General features: G+C 41.3%; 2 protein-coding genes across 6 annotated transcripts; one reads left to right on the forward strand and one right to left on the reverse strand.

Annotated features, from left to right (window-relative positions):
- Nucleotides 1-7,869: 7,869 nt before the first annotated feature.
- On the reverse strand, nucleotides 7,870-12,980 carry LOC133401766 (macrophage mannose receptor 1). 3 transcript variants are annotated; one of them, XM_061675135.1, is made up of 6 exons: nucleotides 12,757-12,980; nucleotides 12,231-12,590; nucleotides 11,823-12,056; nucleotides 10,180-10,311; nucleotides 9,943-10,047; nucleotides 7,870-8,762 (listed from the first exon to the last, which is right to left on the reverse strand). In XM_061675135.1, the coding sequence occupies exons 1-6, from the start codon at nucleotides 12,836-12,838 to the stop codon at nucleotides 8,398-8,400; spliced, it is 1,278 nt and encodes a 425-aa protein (XP_061531119.1). In that variant the 5' UTR covers nucleotides 12,839-12,980; the 3' UTR covers nucleotides 7,870-8,397. The 3 variants fall into 3 exon arrangements, with proteins under 3 accessions (XP_061531119.1, XP_061531116.1, XP_061531117.1); XM_061675132.1 differs by having other exon boundaries at nucleotides 11,823-12,140; nucleotides 12,757-12,979; XM_061675133.1 differs by having other exon boundaries at nucleotides 7,871-8,762; nucleotides 9,952-10,047; nucleotides 11,823-12,140; nucleotides 12,757-12,977.
- Nucleotides 12,981-14,773: 1,793 nt separating this feature from the next.
- Nucleotides 14,774-23,017, forward strand: rxrbb (retinoid x receptor, beta b). Of its 3 annotated transcripts, none has more exons than XM_061675137.1 (12): nucleotides 14,774-14,960; nucleotides 15,719-15,888; nucleotides 16,826-16,979; nucleotides 17,104-17,283; nucleotides 17,593-17,646; nucleotides 18,816-18,976; nucleotides 20,175-20,304; nucleotides 20,785-20,911; nucleotides 20,989-21,030; nucleotides 21,142-21,233; nucleotides 21,605-21,710; nucleotides 21,794-23,017. In XM_061675137.1, exons 2-12 carry the CDS (start codon nucleotides 15,763-15,765, stop codon nucleotides 21,939-21,941), a joined length of 1,320 nt encoding a protein of 439 aa, XP_061531121.1. In that variant the 5' UTR covers nucleotides 14,774-14,960; nucleotides 15,719-15,762; the 3' UTR covers nucleotides 21,942-23,017. The 3 variants fall into 3 exon arrangements, with proteins under 3 accessions (XP_061531121.1, XP_061531122.1, XP_061531123.1); XM_061675138.1 differs by having other exon boundaries at nucleotides 17,593-17,637; XM_061675139.1 differs by lacking the exon at nucleotides 17,593-17,646 and having other exon boundaries at nucleotides 14,777-14,960.
- Nucleotides 23,018-23,087: the final 70 nt, after the last annotated feature.

Below are 23,087 nucleotides of genomic sequence, written 5' to 3' on the forward strand. Positions count from 1 at the left end.
TTCTGTATCTTTATGCAGATGTTGTGTGTTGATCCGCAAGAGCGTCCGAATCTTGATGAAACCTTATAGCTCTATGTGCCAAGATGTTAGCCATTGAACCATTGGCTTTGCAGGTGACTAATGTTTGAGCCTTGGCTAGCACTTCTGGCATATATCCTCTCCACATTCAAACGTAATGAAATGTCTAATGGTCGGGGGCCGGCACAGAGCAGCCATTGATGGCTCTGTATTGAAGTGACGCTCAAGTCCTCCCATGTTGCTTACATTGGACTGGGCCTCTGAGATTAGAATAATATCAACACATAAGCCCTCGCTTGTTCCTCACTTCTCGACCGCTCTCGCTCTTTCTGTCTGTCGTTTTCTCTGGTTAACTTCGACGCTTTCAAAGCGTTAATTGCACCTTTAAAAAGGCAGACATGTTTTGGACCACAATGGGTTAAAGGGGGGATGTTTAGCTCCAGATCTGCTTGCTTACGCTATCGTGAGCAAGTGAGCCCACTGACATTTGATGTGTTGGAAATTCCTCTTTTTGCAGAATATTTAAGGAAGCAATCTTGTCTTTATGGTGTTTTTTAATACAAAGAGACAAAAAACATGATACAAACAAAAAGAGACAGCGAGAGAAAAAAGGCTGTCCCGTGCCCTTTGCAAGCCCCCACACTCTCCGTGAAGCTGAAACTAAAAAAAATTAAAATAAATAAATTTAAAAAATAAACAAAAATATAAACCTCCTTCAGTAAATTTCCCTAATCAGAAGATTCCCACCGGCTACTCGGCCGGCTGTTGTATCGAAATTCGACATCTCAGAGAAGTTAGACCAGAGTTATGGGATAATACACAATAAAATAATGCATGGAACATTCAGTTTCATCCTTTTCTAAATTCACAGATGTTAGGAGGCAGGCCGTCTGCGACTTTAAAGGCGAATGTGTGGAGCACAGAGACCCTCTCTCAGCTTCTTTATGGCAAGGCCAGTGAAAGGAGAGAGAGAGAGAGAGAGCGAGAGAGAAAAACACTTTAAAATAAATATATTCAGCTGGAGCACTAAATCAAACCAGTTCACCGAACTCAGTCACACTATTTGGAGGGACATGACAGAGTGAATGCATCTGATTTTATAGATTAGAGATACGCTATGCATTTTACCTGGAGACAGCTTTTTACAAAGTGTTTTGAATTTATTTATTTTATTTTATTTTACAATAAAATGAGAATAACGCAATTTATTAGCGAGCTAATAAATTGCATATCCGTTAATCTTATTTGTGCAGGGTCAAGTCATCAAGTAGTTTGAATTCAATAATCTTATTCTGCACCACAATATCTTCATCTATTTAGTCTCCCACCCACTTTTCATCTTCAACTGAAGTACGTTCCCATTTTGTTAATAAATTCAAACTGTCCTGACATCAGCATCTTTGATTCAGTTCATACAGGATACTGTTGCTCTTGAGTTTTATATTCCAAATTAGTCGTTTTGTGTGTGTGTGTGTGTCATTATACATTTAAAAATAAAAAGACAATTGAAATGAATGATGAAATCCCATTTTAAGTCACTTTCTTCTGATTAATTTTGGTGCGTGTTACTTCATTAACCCCTTATTAGGTACTTCCTTTTGAAAGTTCCATTTCCATACATAAAGATGATGTAGGGCATAAAGTGGCAGATTTAGAACATTTTGAAAGTAATAGTTCAGCTTGCAATTTACGAACACGTGCTACATTTGGCCACTGGCATCTGTTTTCATTAGAAGAGTGCTACGGGGGATACGCTCCAACTCCACATAAGTCTGCTTGCATTGTTTACATTGCAGATGAATAGGGCTTTTGCTAGCACCACTTCAACCCCCCGCACCTCCCCACCCCAACCACCACCCGCCCCACAGAGCTACTAACACTCTTCAGGTCCTCAATTTCAGCCACAAACCCGGCGGTGAGGAGTGCAATGTCAGCGATGGCCGTTACTGTCAGATTCTAGGCGACACATAAGCAAAGTAGTCTTTAGTATGACATTTTAATGTCTATTTTTTTCTTTTTTTTTCAATCTCATGATATTATCTGGGTCATCCCTCATCAAAAATTTCTTCTGCTCCGGCCTCAGGCGTCGAACATCTCGGTTGCAGAGCACGGATCTCGTATCGCTTCGTCCCAACTCAATCGCCGTCACCATAGTCAGTTTTCCATCAATTTTATATAATTATATATATGATCACTAAGTCAAACTCACCTGTCTGTTTGGATTTCCCTCACACTGATCAATAGCTACTCACAGTCATTCTGGGGTTCCAGCGGATGGAAAGCTTTTACATTCTGCAACCCAGACAGGCGTCGGCCAACCAATACATTTGTTATTTTCACACTACAATGACCCAGTCTCTTCATTAGCATACAACCAGAAAACACACAAAACAAAAGACGAAGAAGCAAGGGTGAACATTGGTCAAACTATCACCGCCATAAAATCTTTGTTAAAAGTCCATGCAACGCTAAGCTCTTACATTTAAAGTACTGTATTAATTGGGACTATTCTTCAGAACAGCGCCACTCACTAAAAGCAGCCTCATCTCTATAAGAGGCGCTGCTTTTAGAGCAAACACAGCATAAGACCTTTGAAATTTCATTGACATATATATATATAAAATTATTTGATTTTTTTTTTTTTGGGGGGGGGGGGGTGGTGATGGATTTATATGATGAAGATTTTTCATTATTAAAATGGGGCTTTGCAGACATTTTTCTGATTGGGGATAGGGATCAACAGTATTCCAGCATTCCGCACATGAAACATTGCAATCAACATTTTTTTTTCAACTACTACAGATGATCTAACGTTTGTCAAACGCCATCCATAGTGAGTAAAACCGTTTGACCGTTGTCTGTCCCGCAAGCGCGGTGTGGGCAGAACAATCAGGCGTGCCACCGTTGCCGGAGATTTGTTGCACGGGAGCTGCCGAAACCTTCCCCTGGCGGGTGGAAAAAACTTGTGTTTGAATTATTATTGCTCATAATGAATGTTTCTAAGCAAATACCTTTCGTTGAAAAAGAAATATTTTAACCAGAGATTTGAACTCTGTTTCCAGCTCCAATAATGTGAAATTCTGTGCTTTCTCATAAGTCAAATATTTTGTTTGTCTATTTTGATGTCGTCATCGCGGAGAGTATTTCGGAAACAACTATCATAGAGACAAAACGAGTCTTTCGTGAACATGTATAGACGATTATCTTTGCAAGGTTTTCCTAATATCATATCAGTTGGCCCTCCTGGACAACGATGTCACTCCCTACCTCCCTAAAATGAATCTTACTAGCACAAAATAGTTACATTGTTAATTTACATATTTGGGAGTTTCGGGACTTTTTTTCAAAACCTATTGATTCAAACCCACATGGAGGTGTTCGTTTGTTTATCCACATTCAGCACCTTATCTGCTCCGCTTACCAACCTTGACCTTTATCTCACGTTCATGCCCGACATCTGTGATGTCACCGTGCTGGTTGTAGCAGAAGCCATATCAGCCGTTGCCGGTAGGTTGCCTTTGAGCGATCCAATCTGAGCGTTCAAAGCCTTTTGATAGGTGGAAGTGGGGCAGTGTCTTTGGCCTCACACTTCTGAGCTTCAAATGTGGAGTTGCCATATTAATAACAGGCGATTTCTTTTATAGTTCACTAACTGGCCATGAAGAAAACCTCAGATTGACGTAAAATACATATATTTTGAGGTTTCTGTGGAAAATATCACTTACCTATGGTAAATTGACATTATGTCAAGGTGGGCGACAATATGTATTTCATTGTTTTCGACAGCTTTGGATGGATCAGACAGCGCACCTCCAGAAGATGGCGCCAAGGACAAAAGGTATTCACATATTATCTATTATTTCATTCCCACATAATTTTGTCCTTTAAGTTCAAACCATTCTGTTGTATATCCATTTTTATGGGGCTTTCTGACATTCACCAATTAAAATTACAACTTTATTCTCATTGGATTCAAATTAAGATTTGTTTTCTTTTTCTGTGTGGCCCTTAATAGTCCTCAAACAAACACATTTGGCCTATCAACAACAGGCTATGCAAAAGATGGACATGCCAAGAAAAATAACCCAAACAAAGAAGTTGTTAATCACTGTTTTACGTCCTCGCTGGCTTTATATGAGATAAGCTTTTATTAGAACTCAGGGAGACTATCTGCAATCTAGAATATATCCCTTGAAAGAAAAATTGAAAGTAAGAAAAGCATCAGAGATTAAAAGAGGCCTTCAGTTATCCCGATAATTAGCCAAGCAACTGCAAGAAAGTGGTTGGACCCCATCGATTATTTATTTATTTATTTATTTAAGCAGCTTCTCACGGGGTAACCGTCGGCAGCAAGCTTACCACCACATCTAGTGGATATCCAGGAGGGAAATATGAGTGACTTTGAAAAGATGCTATGCCATAGATGTATAAATTCTACAGTCGGATATCTGTAGCTCTCTGCTAGAAAGGGATTATTCTCTCTATGTATTTTGACACCTGGATGACAGAAAGGATATCAGCAACATATATATATGTATATATATATATATATATATATATATATATATATATATATATATATATATATATATATATAGTGTCATCCAGGTGTCAAAATATATATACATATATATATATATATATGTTGGTGGGGGCAAAATTCCTATCAAAGGCAACTCTCTCTCTCTCTCTCTCTATATATATATATATATATAGAGAGAGAAAGATATATATATATATATATATATATATATATATATATATATATAGAGAGAGAGAGAGAGAGAGAGAGAGAGAGAGATGCCTTTGATGGGAATTTTGCCCCCACCAACATGGCCACCACATAGGCACGACACTTATGCCAGCTGCCACATGTGGCCCTCGAGCCATGGGTTGCTGACCCTTGACCTTGGAATTACATCTTTTTTAAAAATTATTTTATTTTATTTTTTTCATTTTACCAACATTTTCAGGTTATTTGGACACTTGTTGCTTGTTTATATCTCCGATTGCCTTTACTTTTGTCTTCTCCGATAATAACCCAGACAAATAAGCCGTTATACAAAGTTATTGTTATGACCTGAGTTGAGAAAAACCAGGAGGGTTTCCCAAATTCAATCAAGCATTCATTGCTTAAACCCTCACTTACAAAACACAGAAGAGTCAAGTGTGTTTTATTAAAAGTCATGGAGCACGGATAAGAAACACATATTACAGTTTAAGGCAGGACCAATACAGTACCAATTTTTATGACATACAGTACTTTAACATGGGTCTACGTTACAGGTAATATATATTCTGTGATAACTTACGAAGAGCTTGTTTCCAAAACAAGATTAAAGCCAGCTTTTGCATTTTGTGTGTACTTTTTTTTAAATAGGATCTAAATAATGTTTATAAAATTTGAAGGTCTGGGTATTTATCAATATTTTTTTCTCAGAATGAATTTACAGTATAAGCATTTTGAAGGAGAGAGAAAAAAAGTTCTTTATATGTACTAATGTGCAGTCATCATTTTATCTTGTCGGAAGTTCATAAACATTGAATTAATTTCTTACAACTTCCCATATTGTAAGATAAACAAAATCAACTTAATAAGGGCATCTCCCCCTTTGAAATTCTATTCACCCACATTCAAACAACGTAAGATAAACTAAATAGTTAACGTTAAGTGTGTACTCAATTGTCCGCTTCATGAGGGAAGGCAAATACATGCGCCGATCCCGAAAGAAAATCACATAAACCTTCGTTAGAAATCTTAATCATTCTGAATTAGAGTTCCCCCCGTGAAGTCTGTCGCTGCGGAATCGACGTGTTGAAGTGGGAGTCAGGGGCCTGATGTCCATCCACAACTCCTGGATGTGGAGTACAAGAATTGCGTTTGGACAATCAGCTCCAGACTCCCGGTCACACAGCAAACGCATCGTTTCGTCCCCAAGGTGGATACGGCGCTGGCTTAAAAATAAACAATACATGGCAAATTTATTGACAAAAATCATAAATTGTGCACAATGTTCAACGATTTAATGCTCCAAATTAGGTACAAAAGCAGGTTACAATCAAAGTTACTGGTTAAAAAAGAAACCAAAAAAAAGTCTCAACTTGTGAATTATTCAATATAGAGCCAAGGTGTTTCTACAAGGGAAATTCTAAATACTTACAACATGCACCTTCAGTCATTCATTTTCACGATAGTCCCAGTTATCACTAATATGTCCGTCAATACATAAACTCTATGCAGCTTATAGTGAATCTGGTTAAAGTCCACACTCGCGTGCATCCGACCTCAAGCGGCGCCTGTTCTGTTTGGCTCATCATGTGCCCCTTTCTGCCGCTTCCCATCTATCCATCTCATTTCATGCAGGAGCGGGGTTACCTAAGAGACTGGGCCTCAAAGGAGAAAATCTCCTTTTCTACAATTAGCTGTGAAAGTGACAGAAGGATAAGAAGGGAGGGCTGCGTGGCGATGGGGGCGCCAACGCCGAGAAGAAAAGGATGACAGCAGTGCGCATGACAGGAACTAAGATGTGAAGTTTTAAAAGTACTCAAGTGCTTCCAATTTTGACATTTTACAAGAAAACCAAAAACCTGTGTGTGATCAGAATGTTCAAAATCAACACATTCAATAATCTGTTTTATTTTGCAAGAACATAAATGTCATGTTATAAATGGAACTCTAGAGTGATATTTAATGAATGATTTGTATTTTTCCGAAGCCCATTAATGGAAATCTCCATTAGGTACAATCTATTAAGATAATTTAGTCAAGATAAGAATTGTCAATTTTGACATGTAAGAGAGGTATTCATGCAACAGGATGTGTATTATTGTAGTTTCATTTCTATTTGTAATATTTAGTGTTTAACTGCCTAAAATGTAACAAAGTGCAGTTCTACAACCACAGTACGAAACATTTAGCGATTACCGCTCTGTTAATGTCAATCAAAAGCTGTCATTATTATCTTTTTAGGTTGAACGTTTTGGACAAGGATCTCCTTTTCATTTGTACCTAATGTTGTGCCCTTACGTGGGGATTAGGCCCCAACCAGGCGGCATTACACGACTGCCAGTTAAAGTGAATGATGCCCGTCGCCGTCATCTCTAAAGACGCAGAGGGAGTGCCCACTCAGTTACCATGGGGAGCCGGACACAAAAGGGTGTGGCGTGGGAATGCCCCCCAGAGGTCAGGAGTGAGGGTGAAGAGGTCAGAGGTCAGAGCCAGCTGGACAGCACACAAGAGGAGAGGAGGGTGAGAAAAGATGGTGAGGGCGGCGTGGGGTGGTGATGGTCCACAAACGGACGGCGTGGACCCAATGGGACATTAACATTGAACTGATGGGAGGCTCGGTGAGCAGCGCCTATTGACAGCCAAGCTAAGCTATGACACGCTCAGGCGTAATGGGCCGTGGTAATTGACAACTGACAAGAAGCTCATTGGCCACGCGAAAAGCGGCCTTCCAAAATGCAATATACCACTACAAGCTTGTTGGGATTAGCTGAAATGATACCCGACTCTCATTTTCTGTGGTCTGCAATAGAGATGTAAAACATTTCATACTTGTGAATGAATGGATTGCTATTCGAGTTCCAAATGCGCATGGGAAAAAAAAAGCATAAAAGGGTTCCACCAAACCAAAGTTTTTTTAACTGAAGGTGTTGACTGACATTTTTCAATATTCGGTGTCTTGAAATATTTCTAGAGCAGGTATTCATTTTCACAGAAGTGTATTCTGCACAGTGCAAAGGTGGCACCGCATTTTATATGAAGTAGGCTTATGTAGCTCATGAAACTTGTGCCAACCGGGCATGATATTTTATTGTCATTTGAAGGTACCTCAATAGATCACACATCGTTCATTATTTAATGTAATGTATTTCTTTTATTCGGTCTTATTGATTATTTCATTTTTCACAGTTGAATGATCAGCAGTTTAGAATATCGTGAACTTATTCCCACGGTTATAGCCGGTCGCCGTAGACCACAGCGCTGCGGACAAGGTCAGTTTTGGTGGGGGAGGAGGAGGTGGGGGGGGGGGGGGGGGCAGCAGGCCGTCTGCATCGAGTCCACGGTGGTCCTAAAAAGAGCATCTTGCAGCTCAAGCAGCAGGGGTCAACATGCAAATATTAACCCCTGAGTGAAAGCAGCGGATCAATGTTCTCATGTCACTCTCTCGGCGCTCATGAATGTGTTGGCCTGCGCACCGCAGCGTTTTCATATTTAATGACATTCACACCGAACAATGGAGGAGGCAGTCCTCGGGTTTCCTCTCGCACTAGTGCGCTGGCTTCGGGGGACAAGAGAACGATAGACAGATGAAACCTGTGAATGTCGCACAACGAAACTAGGACAACCAGCTCACACGTCTCACAAAATCTTCCTTATCCGGCACAGTCCTGGCAGATAAAGTTCAGTTGCTGTGTCTCAGGCAAGCCCACCCATTGCTGCCCCCCTGTGGTCACCAGGGCACCAGTTAGTCCACATTCATACACACGCTCTGATGGTCCTTGCCCAGGCGCCCAGTTCTGGTAACAGTCAGCGGACGAACAGCTCCAGAACCAAAGGTCAAAGTTGCAAGTGTAGCGCAGACCAAGCCAAATATGGGACGATGTGGCGTTCTGTGCCATCCGAGCCACTTGATCCTGAATGCTTTGCCCTGTGACGCAGACAAGGTCCATGTAGTGCTCTCTGCAGTAACGCAAGGCCTCGAGCCAAGTCTTGTTTTCACGAATTAATATCAGGTTTCCTGGGGGAGGAGAGGAGAAGGGCATCAATTACAAAATGTATGTAAATTAGTATACAAGTGTATATTCAGCGGCACGGTGGAACGACTGCTTAGCACATCCGCCTCGCAGTTCTGAAGACCCGGGTTCAAATCTGGCCCCGCCTGTGTGCAGTTTGCATCTCTCCGTGCCTGCGTTGGTTTTCTCCAGCTTCCTCCCACATCCCCAAAAACATGCGTGGTAGGTTAATTGAAGACTAAATTGTCCATAGGTGTGAATGGCTGTTTGTTTCTATGTGCCCTGCGATTGGCTGGCGACCAGTTCAGGGTGTACCCTGCTTCTCGCCCCAAGGTAGCTGGGATAGGCTCCGGCGCGCCCGCGACCCTCGTGAGGATAAGCGGTACGGAAAAGGAATGACTGTTTATACACAAAGTTCCATGCCACTATTAGTTTCCTTTTTCTCCCGTTTTGTTCTTACAGAGACGCCATACTTCCCCTGTCCACTAGATGGCAATATACCTAATAACCCAATTATTACCATTCGCTTTTCTTCTCACTTGAGCATCATGTTTTTTTTTTACCTTCAGAAATCTTTCAACTCATAAAGGCACCGTTCAACGTTATTTGACTAAAGTGCAGCTAAATTATTTCAAATTCACTCTATGGTATTTCCAAGGGTTCTAAATGTCTTACGGTTTTGATTAATTGTTCTAAAGTGCTTGCAAGAATTCATTTCACACCTAAAAAAACCAAAACAATTGAGCGAATAAAATTAAAATCAAATATGAAGAAAATGGGGCATGGCTGTCAGAGCGTTTCAACATATGTGCACAAACCCAAATAAAAGATGTGTTGTTTCCCAATAATTTTATTCTCCCCATGCTATTATGCAGCAATATTTGAGTAAATTTGATCTTTGCCGGAATTTGAAAGGCAGTGTGTAAACTGCGGGGACCATAAACCACAGATTTTCGCCAGGGCCAAGACACACAGCAAACAATGATCTGATTAGCAATTATTTAGTTAATACCCCAAAAAATAATAATAAAAATCAATCCAGTCCGATTGGAATGTGTGTCTAAACAAATCTCCTCTTATTGGAAAACCTTTTAATTCATCTAGGTTGGTGTTTGGGAAAAAAATGATCCCCGGGAAAGATGTTTGAATCCTGAACATCTCCATTTGAAAATGTTTCTCACACACCAAGTGTACCTGAAGTCCAAGGAGTCACACTTCCAGCGGATGTTACACTGGACGATTGTGTTGTGTTTAGTGTCCCCGCCTGCGTCGTGAATGCCGAGACACCGCCTGTAGTTGCACAGAAACGTCACCTTTATGTGATTTGCTCTTCCGTTGCAATTGAGTGGACTGTGCTTATTGCACACGTGACAAAAGACGAGCGGTGCACTTTGTGGCCTCTGCCGGTGACCCATTCTGTACCTGTACTTAATTGTCGGCTGGACATAGCTACTGTGGAATTAAATGGAACCGCCTCTGAAGATGAGTTGCTTGAAGGCGTTGTGACAGTCGTCTCTTGTGTGCTTGTCTGAGTGCTTGCTGGAACTTTGCTCGCTGCACCAGAGATAACACAAGCGCGACAACAGATGTCAGTTTGGGATACAGTCAATGACGTATCGCTAAATAAATTTGAATGTCATGGAAAACTTCTTTTTTTAAATTGTATTTTAGTTGTTCAGTTCAAAAAGTGAAACAGTATTCTTTACAGGCATTAAACACATAAGGAAATATCCCAATTTTTATTTTTTTAAATTGGTCACAAATAAAGGTTGGGAAATCCTGATCGAGATTAAACAGTATATATAATCTCTGCAAGTCATTATGACAAATGTATGAAGTGATTGAGGCTTGCCAAAAAGATTGGACTTTTTGTCAAGTCTGTTAACAATTAAAACAAATGTTAGCTTATGACAGTCCTATCAAATGTATAAAATAAAATGTGACTGAAAGCTTTGGTAAATGATATGACTCCACTGTACACACTGTGAGTGTAGCAAATGTACTCTTTGCCAGAGAAGTACAAACCAAGGTACTGTGCCGCTGTTTTGACTGACTAAACAGTAAACACAGTGCGCATGGCTTTCATTTCAAGTGTTTAGACCTTTGATTCCCAACCTTTATTGGGCCAAGGCACATATTTGACATTTGAAAAATCTCACAGCACACCACCGAAACAAAACGTATACAGTGAACCCCCGCATATTCGTGCTTCAGCGTTTGTGAATTTGCCCTATTTGCTGATATTTTACGGATTCGCTGTTTTGTCTTCAGGCCAAAGCCGTGTCTAATATAAAATATTGCTTTGGCGCCATCTGGTGGCGTCTTGGTACAAAGGAACAATGTGGATATGAGGGGAGGAGCTTCATTTCGTCAAGCCCTAGCCTTCTCCAATAGGGGGGAAAAAGTGCTTTGCCACCATTTTGTGGTATCAATAGGCAATTACAAACTTTTTGGGTGTGCGTCAGTTACTCGCGCGTTTTGATGGCCTGACTAGGTGCCTATCTTAAGCAAATAGCGCAAGGTTCACTGTATACAGGACGCTGAAAATTGATGATTTGGTCTCAGTTTGCTCACAAATGTACTTACTCAGGGTGAAATCTGGGCCACGAATGGGTCACCACACATTGGTTGGTCATCATTCATTTAGACAATAAGCTTGTCATTTTCAAATATACTCCTGTTCAGGCTCCAGACACACTTTTGTTATGTAAACTACTAGCCCCTATGACACAATTGTATATGTTTCCAGTTTAAACAAAAAACAGTCTTTCACCCATTCGGGGACATATTTGTATGGTAGCATGGTATTGCTATGATATTTTTGCGTAAAAACAGTAGTTGCGCTCCAAACTATCACACAATTATAAATGACATTTATTTGCAAATGTTCAATAGATGGCCACTTTCAATTAAAGAAAAAAGTGACCTGCTTAGTTGTGTGTTTGAGTTGTTCGTGTTTGGTTGGTTCATTGCAAATTTCTTGTATAGCTCATATAATTATATATTAAGGGTCGAATAATGTGAGGTACAATTCTACCTGATGACAAATAGACGAGTCAACTTACGGCCTTGACAGACAAAGGTGCGGTGGCTGCTACATTTCAGATCATTCCAGCGGCCATCATCTTTGAATATAGCAGCAACACAATCCTGATCGCGATAGTTTGGTTGCCGTGGTTTCCAGAAGCGGAATGACGACCGGCTCCCATCGGACCACCTCCACGGATCTCGGAAGAGGCCGATCCAAACGGTTTGAGCTGTGGACACATTCCGGACTTCCCTGTTCTCATCTGCTGAGCCTACGCTGACCAGATCCAAAGATAAATCCCTGCAGTGCTTTTGGGCGTGTCTCCATGATTTAGTGTTGGCAACAAAAATGGAGTCTGCAAGATTTTTTTTTCAAGCATGATTTGTGACACCGGTCAAACAGTGACTGTAATTTAAGGATTATATAGTTCCAAGTTTATACTTACTGTGACAAACAAAGCTCCTTTGGGTTTCACACTCACTTTCAAACCATTCTCCCTGTGGATCCATCGCTACACACGAATGTTGACCCAAACCCTGCGGTTCTCCCAACTTCCAGTTAAAGAAATGTAGTTTTTGATCAGGCCAAGCCCAGTGCCACCTCGATACATCTCCCAACTCAAGTCCTATCCACGATCTGACGGTGTTGTTTGGAACCGAAGCGATCAGATCGTTCATATCTGTCAGGTTGTTGACGGTGGCGAGGTCCGTGTGTATCCGTCTACAGTAGTCCTTTGCTTCTTCGTGGGTCCTCTGGAGCGAGATGTAGTGGAAGTTGCAAAATGCCACTTTAAAGGAGCAGAATCCTGGCGAATGACGGCCAATTGGTCAGGTATCAGCAAGACGAACACACATCTGTTTTGCAGAGAACTATTGCATAGTGCTATTGTGTCATTCCAAATATCATTCTAATGTCTACATTTACATTCACATGCATTTGTAAATGGGTTATAAAAAACATGAGTTACAAACCTGAAATTAGCAGTAGATAAAGGGTTGTGGTGCTTTTCATCATGATCAACCTGTGTTCAGGACAAAAACAACTAATACACATTGAAAAAAAAATGAAAATATGGATGCTTTCGTACAGCAGCAGCGCCACATTTGTAAAAAGAATGCCACTTGTCTTGTTGACGGACTCCTCTTCGGAAACATCTCTTACCGAAGCAGTTTTTCCCGTTTGTCTCTCTTTAGAACTGCACCCGGAAGCTGAGGACAAAATCATACAAATGTTGTGCCTGTGTTTATTCATTTCAGATCTCAAGACCTCGCAACCCGATCCTCGTGCTCCGTAGTACACAAACACGTTGTCACATGATCCACTAAATTGCAAAATAGTGGAATAAAAAGGTCTGTTTTATCTCTGTATACATATATTGTGTAGCCTTTTTTTTAAAAAAAATGTTTCCTTCATTTCCTGTATGTGTGTGCCACCAAAAAGAAAGACATTACATCTATTATTGTAGGTGTGGCCATCCATTGGTTATTAGTCATATACTGAAAATTGTTATAGATCTAAATACAATTTCTGTTATAGATTTTGCAATAATAATAATAAAGAATCGTCATTATCACCATCAATATTATACACAGCATATTCTTTTTATCTTATGCTGTTAAAAAACTAAAAAATAAACAAAAACAAGCAAATCATGAGAGTGACCTGCTGCCAAAGTCACAGAAGTAACAACATTTATTTTCTTCACACATCATTTGATGCTGAAGAGCATTCACACAATGTGTTTGGTACACCAAAATTATCGTTTATTATTCCTGGCACTTTTTCCGCCACTGCACACCTTCCACATTTCTCAACTAATTCAAACTTCAAAATTTCTCCCAAAATGCCCAAATGTTCACAATAAATTTCCAAAATTAGGATATATTTTATTCGCCTCCATTTTTCCACATTTCTTGACAGATTCAAACCATTCCAACTGTTCAACTTATTCAGGACAGCACATCATGGGATTGATGACATTCCCCAAATCCCCCAAATGTGTCAATCAAATTGCCAAATGAAGACAGAGTTTACACATGTCCCCCCTTCTCACACATTTCTCGACTAATTCAAACATTTCAACGTCAAAATATCAATTTCATTCAGGCCATTTTGGAAACTATTTATTACATTCCCCAAATCCCCAATAAACGTTTGCAATAAACTTCCCACATCAAGTAATATTTTTCATATTCACCGTCCTTACACGTTTCACGATTTCGGTTATCTATTCAACAATTCAATTACTTGCGCAGCTTTAACTCTTCAACATTTCCGTGCAATTTTCCACAGAATTTGCATTCAGAAAGCAGTTAAACATGACAGAATGTCCTCGGTTCATTTTGAGGTTACAGACAGCATGAAAATGTCTTCACGCAGTACAAGACAGCATGCTCAGTTAGCGCCATATTTACTGTTTTTCATGGGATTGCGCCTAGAAGTGTTTTTCATACAACTTTTACTGTAATTATTACTTCAGCACTGCGATAGCGTAGGTTTGTGTTCAACTATTGTCCTTTTACTTGGAAAAGTACACGTTGACAGGCATGTGTCAGAAACCTACGTGACGCAGGGTTGCTGTGGCATTTAAGCAAACTCTTACATAAAAGAAGCCTTTGGTGGTTTTTATTGCATAACGCTACATTACTGTTGCTTTGATCTGCATCCTTCATTTCCTAATAGAAGACAAATTGCACTTTCTTAAAAAGAAGCGATATTCATTTTTGTACACGCGGTTGTCATATTGATCCTCAGTTTCTTAATAATGTGCTCTGAAAGGCACTTGGAACATATGTTAAAAAATATATTAAAAATTGATATTCATATGTTTCCAACGGCTATTTTTGAACAATGCATGTTGACGGGCCAGGCTGATGGCTAATTTGCTTTGCGGCGTAATTTGTAAAGCGATAATCCTACTTTGAATGAACACAGATGAGCCCCTCCCCTCCCTTGCCTGTGCGGCTCTGTCACGTGACCGCGCCACTGGGTGGTCCCGGGAGACATTTTGGCTCGAGAGGAGCTGGCACTGAGCCACCATGGCCAGTAAACAACAACAGCGTCAACTTCAAGTCAACTGGCTCGGAGCGGCGGCCTCGCTGTCTGCTGCTGCTTCCCGGGAAGCAAAATAAAGACACACGCCCGTGCTTTCAACAATGCGTCGATTGTGTGTTTGGTGAGTGTTTTCCGCCCCGACCTGCGAGCGAACACGTTGCTTGCCATGATTTGGCTCGCCCGACTGCCAACATGTAGCCAGCGGCAGGCTAAACGTAGCCACGCTAGCTAGGTTAGCTCGACTCGCTGCGAAGCCTCGCTAAGTAGATTAAACTGCGACGGCACACGCGGATTTCAAGCGGTTCTTATCCCCGAATCAAGCTGCGCGCTGGGAAGGTTCGTGTTAAACGAATAGCGTTCGAGTCATTTAAATCACGTTAACTCCGCACCGGGTATGCTGCTAATGCTAGCTGGCTAATGTTACGAGCCCAGGCTTTGAGCGTCCAACGGATGTCCTGTACGTGCTGTACTGTTCACTTCATGTTGGCTGAATTCTAACACGGGCGATTCGAGTAAAATTTAGTTTCATTTGGGCAACGTGAATGTTATCTGTTGCTGCAGCATTCATCCAGCGAACGTCTTCTCAAGCTAAAACTGGAACGTTGCCACGGCACACGTTAGACGGCAATATTCTTGCGGAAGAAGAGAACCGTATTTGACTCGAGTGAAATGTGTTCCTCATCTATGTGACTGAAATAGCTGCCATTTTAGACACAGGTCTGATTATAGAGAAGACCTTTATTAGTTTCGTAATGGGGAAATTCAGGACGATGCAGGACTTCACAGACACAGTGTTATCTAACAGGCAGGATGTTTGATACAGTTGTCATAAGGACGTTCTAGTACTAATAAGCGCTCATATCCGAATGTCACCCTCAGACTGATATCCATCCGGCGGGACATCATCCTGTGTTATTAGAGCCATGTCTTCCCAGCAGCCCAACAGCTCGGCCCCCAACAGTCCCACCAATGGCATCGGTTCTCCGTTCTCGATCAACTCTCCAATGGTGTCGCCCTCTCTGGGATTTGGACCCATCAGCCACACCCAGGTAAATTGACATTACAAGCAAAATAAGATCATGCTTTTGCATGGCCTGCGTGTACCTTTCATGTATGCATTTCAGCATCAATCGATATCTATTTTAATATACAGTGTTTCCCTGCTGTATCACGCTTTGCTGTTCATGCCTGCATTATATTACGTTGTTGAAATAAAAAAAAAAAAAGGATTTTACGGTGTACTTATTTACTGTTTCCGATGCACTTTTCAGCCGTTCGTCAAATGCGAGGAGAACAGTAAAACAAACACATTGAGCACACAGAACGACAGCTGCTGTCGGCAACAGCATACGCCCAGGCACTCACATATGCAGACTCGCTGATGTCACATGCCACCCTACTAGGCCCCGCCTCTTAAAGTCGTCTGCGTGTAACTAACATAGACACTATACAATATTTCCTATATATTTTATGCTTGCAATTTTTTGTGTTCACATATGCTCTCTGTTTTTTAGAAGATTATTTATAAAAGTTTAAATGTGTTGAATGTGTGGAGGAGGGGTAAAAGTATTTATAAAAAGTGTTTTTCGTATGGTCTTTCTAGATGGCAAATTTAAATCTACTGTATTGCTGGTGGGTCTGCAACGTATCCCCCGTGATAAATGGGGGTTCACTGTATATAATACGACATTGATTTGAACGAGTTTTTCCCAAACTTTTCCGCTAATATTTTAGGTCGCAGGCAGGTGTTGGTTTCAACGGGTGTCACAGAATTTCTTGGCCAAAAGCAGTAATTATATTTTCACGTGAAGTCATGTCTATTGCATTTCATTTCTATTTTCGATCTTAAAGTGAAAAATATTGGAAACCCCAACTTAAACTGAAGAACTTCTCAACATTTGACATGATTGGGGGTCCTTTTGTCGAAATTGATCTAAGGTGGAATCCCTCACATGACAATTCTCTGTGTGGTTCATGTCGGTCCAGCTCTCAGCTTCAGGCGCCATGTCAGGGATGCATTCAATCAGCAGCTCCGAGGACATCAAGCCTCCGTTCGGCCTGAGGCCCATGTCTGCGCACAGTCCGGGAATCATGTTGTCTCAGAAGCGCCTGTGCGTCATTTGTGGAGATCGCTCGTCTGGTGAGTGAATACACCGCAACGTTCTTCACTTTGAAAGACAACCCGTGTGTGCTGCTTTTACTGTAAATAATTGTTTAGGCTAATCTTCTAATTTATCACCACGCCTGTGTTTTTTGTGCACTAGGCAAGCACTACGGTGTTTACAGCTGCGAGGGCTGCAAAGGTTTTTTCAAGAGGACGGTCCGCAAAGACTTGAGCTACACGTGCAGGGACAACAAGGAGTGCCTGGTGGACAAACGCCAGCGCAACCGCTGCCAGTACTGCCGCTACCAGAAGTGCCTGGCCATGGGAATGAAGAGGGAAGGTATGCAGGTTTCTTATTGCCAAACATGTCTCTCATAGTAAAAAAAAAAAACAAAAAACAAACAAACAAAAACAAAACAAAACTAACCAAGCAGCAAGGGAGGGGAGAAAGCACCAGGATGCGCGGTGTATTTTACATACTAATTATCACTCTGTGGTTGGAGTTGAACAGTTTTCCCATGGTAGTAAGGCATAAAATAGCAATAGCATAGGAATATGGTAGAGACTGATGCAGCGGGTTGGGTTTATATCTCTAACCCCTGTCTTCCCTTCACTTTCCCAATTCTACCCTTTCCCCATCTTTCAATAGTGGTCAAACATGTAAGGTGGATAAAAGAAGATGGAAAAGATGAGGGTCGGATGAGTATGGCATTGATATTTTAAACGTACTCCTTGTAATGTCTTGGATTTGGTGTTGTATTGAACATGTAGATTTTAAAAATTTATATATATATATTAGCATAAACGTTATGGTAATTATAAACCTTTAAGCAACGACCTCTTTAACACATACGGATGAGCAACACATACAAACAGAGAATACAACAATATTCACAGGCATATCTTCGCTCTGTTCTGTGGTAACAGCTCTCAATACAGCTTAGTCAAGGACCTTCTCTGCCTCTTTTTCTTGCTGCAGCTCTTCCCGTAGGAACCCAGTAGACCTCAGTGCTGCACAACATGGTACCACAACAAAGGCATTCAAACTCTATATTTGAACTTGCCTGTATATTGTGAAGTCCCATAGAAACCACCGCTCAAAAATCTGCCATATAGCAAGGGCGCAAATGTACTGCACTGTATTTTTCTCGTGCTGCTGCAGTCACCTACAATCTCGCTTAGCTAGAAGGGGATAAAGGTTTGTCCGGATTCAGTTTATTTCCAAGGTATCAAAAAAAAAAAAACAACAACTCACCAGACTAGATCATAAACCTGTTCCGTGAAGAGTTTTTTTCTTTATTAAATGAAATCACCATTTAAAAACAGCATTTTAAGTTCACTTGGGTTATATTAGTCTGATATTTAAATTTGTTTCAAATTAAATAAAGTGGGGAAACGATGCGAAAATATATGAATTTGAGGAGGGGCCCAATACTTTTTTATGGCACTGTACATCAATTTAAAAAAAAAAAAAAAAAAAAAAAAGGCCGGTGGGTGTTTTCACTGGCCGACAGTCAAAACAGATAATTATCTATGAAAAGGCAGAATATTTGATAAACTGTTGCAGCCATTTTGTTTGTTCTCATTTTGTGTGCATATGTACTCAATGAAGTGGCTGTTTTTGTGTCAATCTTAATAGGAATAATATTAGTATATATTAAATAGTACAGAGTATATATGTTTAAAAAGTCATATGCATTGAGAAAAAAAAATTGTTCCTGCACACATGGATTGATAAGATGGCAGTCAACATGATAAACAGTCCCGCTGCAGCACTTCTCCCCCCAACGGGGTTTCTCCTATCTGCATTTAAACACTAGTGACTTCTGTCCTCTTCGTATAAATCACTCTTTCCCACCACATGTGATGCAGCGGTTCAAGAGGAGCGCCAGAGGAACCGCGAACGGGAAGGCGAGCTGGAGTTCAGCATGGGCATTAACGAGGAGATGCCAGTGGAGAAGATCTTGGAGGCGGAGACTGCGGTGGAGCAGAAGACTGAGCTTCACTCGGATGGAGGCTCTGCGGGCAACTCTGTGAGTGCACGCAACCGCTGCTTGTTACACAGCACAGAAATAATGCATTGTTTTGGCTGTACATTTACACAAAAACAGTGAATTGGAGTCCAAAAACAAACAAACTAAACCATTGTTGTTGACATGTAAGCAGCATTTGAGGACATGAATATGTCAAAACCAAAAGGATAATGGTGAACACACTCCCAAGATGCTTTTGTTCCTTGACTACAAGTGCTTTCATACCCCCTTTCACACTGAACTGGTGCGCTGTAATTTTGGCACTAAAGCCAAAACTAGCACCAGTTGTTTGATATTTTCATTCTGCTGCACAGGCCCCCACTTAGCACACCCCATTAATTGGTGCCAGACTAGCAGCAACTCTTTGCTGCTCTTGAAGTCTCTTATAACGTCATTCAATGGGGGGTGTTGACCACGTCTGTGGTATGAACATTCAACCGCCATTTAATGGCAGGAAGCTAGCGACCTCGTCTTGCGGCCATTGTCTTGGTCACGTAACGTAGCTCTGGTTTAGCTCGTTGCCAAGCTGGATGTTTTGTGGTGCAAGTTGAACTTAATGGAGCACGAACACCAGTTCCCAACCAACACTGGTACTAGCTACTGGTATCATTGGTAACCTTACAATCCGGGGCGTGACTTTGGTCAAACTCCTTCAAGATCTTGTTCAGTTATATTTGGAATTATTTGTTCATTCAGAAAACCTTTATTTACAGTACAGGCGATATTTAAAGCAGCGTTTCAACATACAAGTGCATGGGGTTCTTGATTTATGATTAGCTCATATCACTAATACAATACAATATGTCATAATTTCAGTGACGGTAACAAAAAAAAAAAAAAGATAATTCCTTAGCTTTTATCCTGTGGTTTGCTTTGTCACTGGAGGGGAGTCAAGTGCTGCCTGATGCAAACGGCAAGTTAAACCAATTATTTATTAATTACCTAAAGGTTCCGTCAGAACCACAAAACATTGGTCAAGACTGACATAAAGGACCAAGGAAGTATTAGAATTTTTGCTCCCCACGCTTTAGGAAGTTCAGTTAAGAGTCTAGCATCGTGCTCTCGAGCGTTGTTTCTTTGTGAAGTGACACTGCCAACTAGTAGCCCGTGGGTCAGTGTGAACCAGGTTTTGACGTTGTTGTTGTTTGTGTGTGAAACCTCCAAAGTGCCCTTAGTGACGCAGTTGTATGTGTTTCAGCCCCATGACGCGGTCACCAACATCTGCCAGACTGCAGACAAGCAGCTCTTCGCCCTGGTGGAGTGGGCCAAGAGAATCCCTCACTTCTGTGAGCTGCCCCTCGATGATCAGGTCATCCTCCTGCGTGCAGGTGCCTCATCTCATACACAAACAGTCACACACACAGTGAACCCTCGCGGGGTTTGGGATTGAGCTCCGACGCGAGTAGTGAAAATTTGCGGGGAAAGGGTGCAGTGGCTAAAATGTACCCTAAATCTACCCCAAACTATGTTCCAAAAACTCTTCAAACTCATCTTACAACATTTCCTTTTTGAAGTCTGGCTATGGCGAGGTACTTTTGGTCCCATGATGTCAAAATGTGAAGAGCATGATGAAGAGGATTGTTTCAATACCAATGCTTATTGAACCGGGAAATGTATTGGTCCATCCATCAATATGGACTTGTGAATTCAAAAGTTTAGAGCTTTTAGTTAAGTAATGAGTTTTCCAGCTTTATACAAGTTTATACATGAAGTCCTAAGGATGGTGAATCTCGAATCGGCGAGGGTTCACTGTACTCTTAATACATGTGACGGCCGTCGTCGTCTAACCCTCTTGTTCGTCTTGTCAGGTTGGAACGAGCTCCTCATCGCCTCCTTCTCCCACCGCTCCATTGCCCTGAAGGACGGCGTTCTGCTCACCTCGGAGCTGCAGCGTGACGGTGCTCACAGCGCAGGAGTGGGAGCTATCTTTGACAGGTTCATTCATTGGCCACTTGCCCCTTACGTCAATGAGCTCATAGGCCCTCATAGTAAGCACATTTGTTTCAACTTAGGGAGAGTGTGCAGAGTGCAGAGGTTGGTGCCATATTTGACAGGTAACCGCACACTTTTGTCATATTTCTTTTAAATCAACTCTATATTTATTTCATGAGGTGGGGGGGGGGAAACTTGACTGTTTTGCGCCTTCTTCAAATGTTGTCCATCAGGGTTCTCACCGAGCTTGTCAACAAGATGAGAGATATGCAAATGGACAAGACAGAGCTGGGCTGCCTTCGCGCAATCGTCCTCTTCAACCCAGGTGAGCCCGCTGGTGGCATCGTGGCCTTAACCCCATCTCGCACTCCCAAAATCTGTCAAATAATAAAAGTCTGCGCGAGCTTGCCGGGTGTGCAGACAGTGAGACTCGCGTGTGCACGCAAATAACTGACACTAGGCTCTCTAATTGGCTATTCTTGTCTTGCCATGCTCAGTTGTAAAATAGTAATTACAATTAGAAACATTCGGTGGTGACAGGGAGGGTGGATTTTTTAAAATAATATTCTATGGTTGGTTCATACATAACATTCATTCAAACATATTTGTCTGTCAATATTTTTGTTATATATTTTTATAAATTGAATATTGTCATTAAAGGAGTAAGGGCTTAAAGGCAAATGTGTTGTGCTGCAGATGCTAAAGGTCTGTCCAACACGGGGGAGGTGGAGGTGCTCCGAGAGAAGGTGTATGCGTCGCTGGAGGCTTATTGCAAAAACAAATATCCCGAGCAGCAGGGCAGGTACGTGCACTTCCCTCCCTTTTCACTTCTGACAAGAAGAAAGCGGCAGCAGGCGCGTGACTGGCGTGTGTCGTGGGTGTCAGGTTCGCCAAGCTGCTCCTTCGCCTGCCCGCGCTGCGCTCCATCGGCCTGAAGTGCTTGGAGCACCTGTTCTTCTTCAAGCTGATCGGCGACACGCCCATTGACACTTTCCTCATGGAGATGCTTGAAGCTCCTCATCAGCTGGCCTAGAAGGGAGCGTGCAGACTGGAGTGGCACTTTAACTTTGAAACATTTGTCCGCTTGTCTCACTGCTATCTGGGTTCCACTTCCTGTTCGTTTGTCTGTTTGTTTTAGTGCTGCACACATTTTGCTCTTTTTAGACCAAACAAGCTGGCTGGTGCTATGTGTCGAAAGAAGTATTTTCCCCCCCTTTCACCGGCTATATACCATTTTATATGAGCTTTGTACACACTGCTTAAGTGGATCTATTTTTAAACGGGCGCACGCGTCGAAGACCTAGTCTTCTTTTTAATCCTTTCTATTCAAACATGGATCTATTCCACAAGATGAAATCTTAGCAGAGACACAAAATGTCTGCCCTCCATTTCGACTTGTTTACGACTGCCCTTTTCTGAGGCCAATCACTTGACTTTCTAAAAGCTGCCAGCTGACTGTTGGAGCCTTTTCATGTTTGGTGCTATTTACGAGAAAATGCGACTATTGGTTTGAAAACCCCACACCTAAGAGGATATGCAAAAATGAGCTTTGTGTATTTTTTATTTTTTTTTTGTTATTTTAAATAAAATGTAGCAATATGAAAAATGTTAAAGTGCTTTCTGCCTTTCACTCATTCAGGGGTTTTACCAAGTAAATCACGTCTGGTGGAAAGGGAATATTCCATTTTGTAATTTATGCAATTCTGAGGTACTGTGCAAAAGAAATTGTTCAGTGAAAATGTATGTTGATTAATTTCAATTATGACCAGGAGATACAAATTATATCATTGTTAACCCGTGCCCTTGTTTTTATTAGTTTCTAAGTTTTCAAATAGCAGTACATGCTGGGTTGCACTGGAATTGCTGACAGTGTTTCAGCTTTTTTATTTTATTTTTTAAAAATCCCTTTCAGCTCCATTGTATTTCCTTCCATCCTTCTTTCCTTGCTAGGTAGCTGTCCTGTCCGTTGTACTGTCTCTGCAGTTTATTCAAAGCAAAATTGTAAAATTAGGTCCAGACCACCTACAAGTCATTGATCAACTTGAACTCCATGTGCTCCTTGACTCATGGGTCGTGTGGACTAAAAATAAACATGACTTCAGTTTGTGACTTATTGTTTTGTTGTTGTCCTTTCCTCAAAACAACAAGAATACAACAGACAGACCAAAAATATTTTTCA

Source organism: Phycodurus eques, chromosome 4 (genome assembly GCF_024500275.1).
Source record: "Phycodurus eques isolate BA_2022a chromosome 4, UOR_Pequ_1.1, whole genome shotgun sequence".
In the NCBI taxonomy this organism is placed as follows: Eukaryota; Metazoa; Chordata; class Actinopteri; order Syngnathiformes; family Syngnathidae; genus Phycodurus; species Phycodurus eques.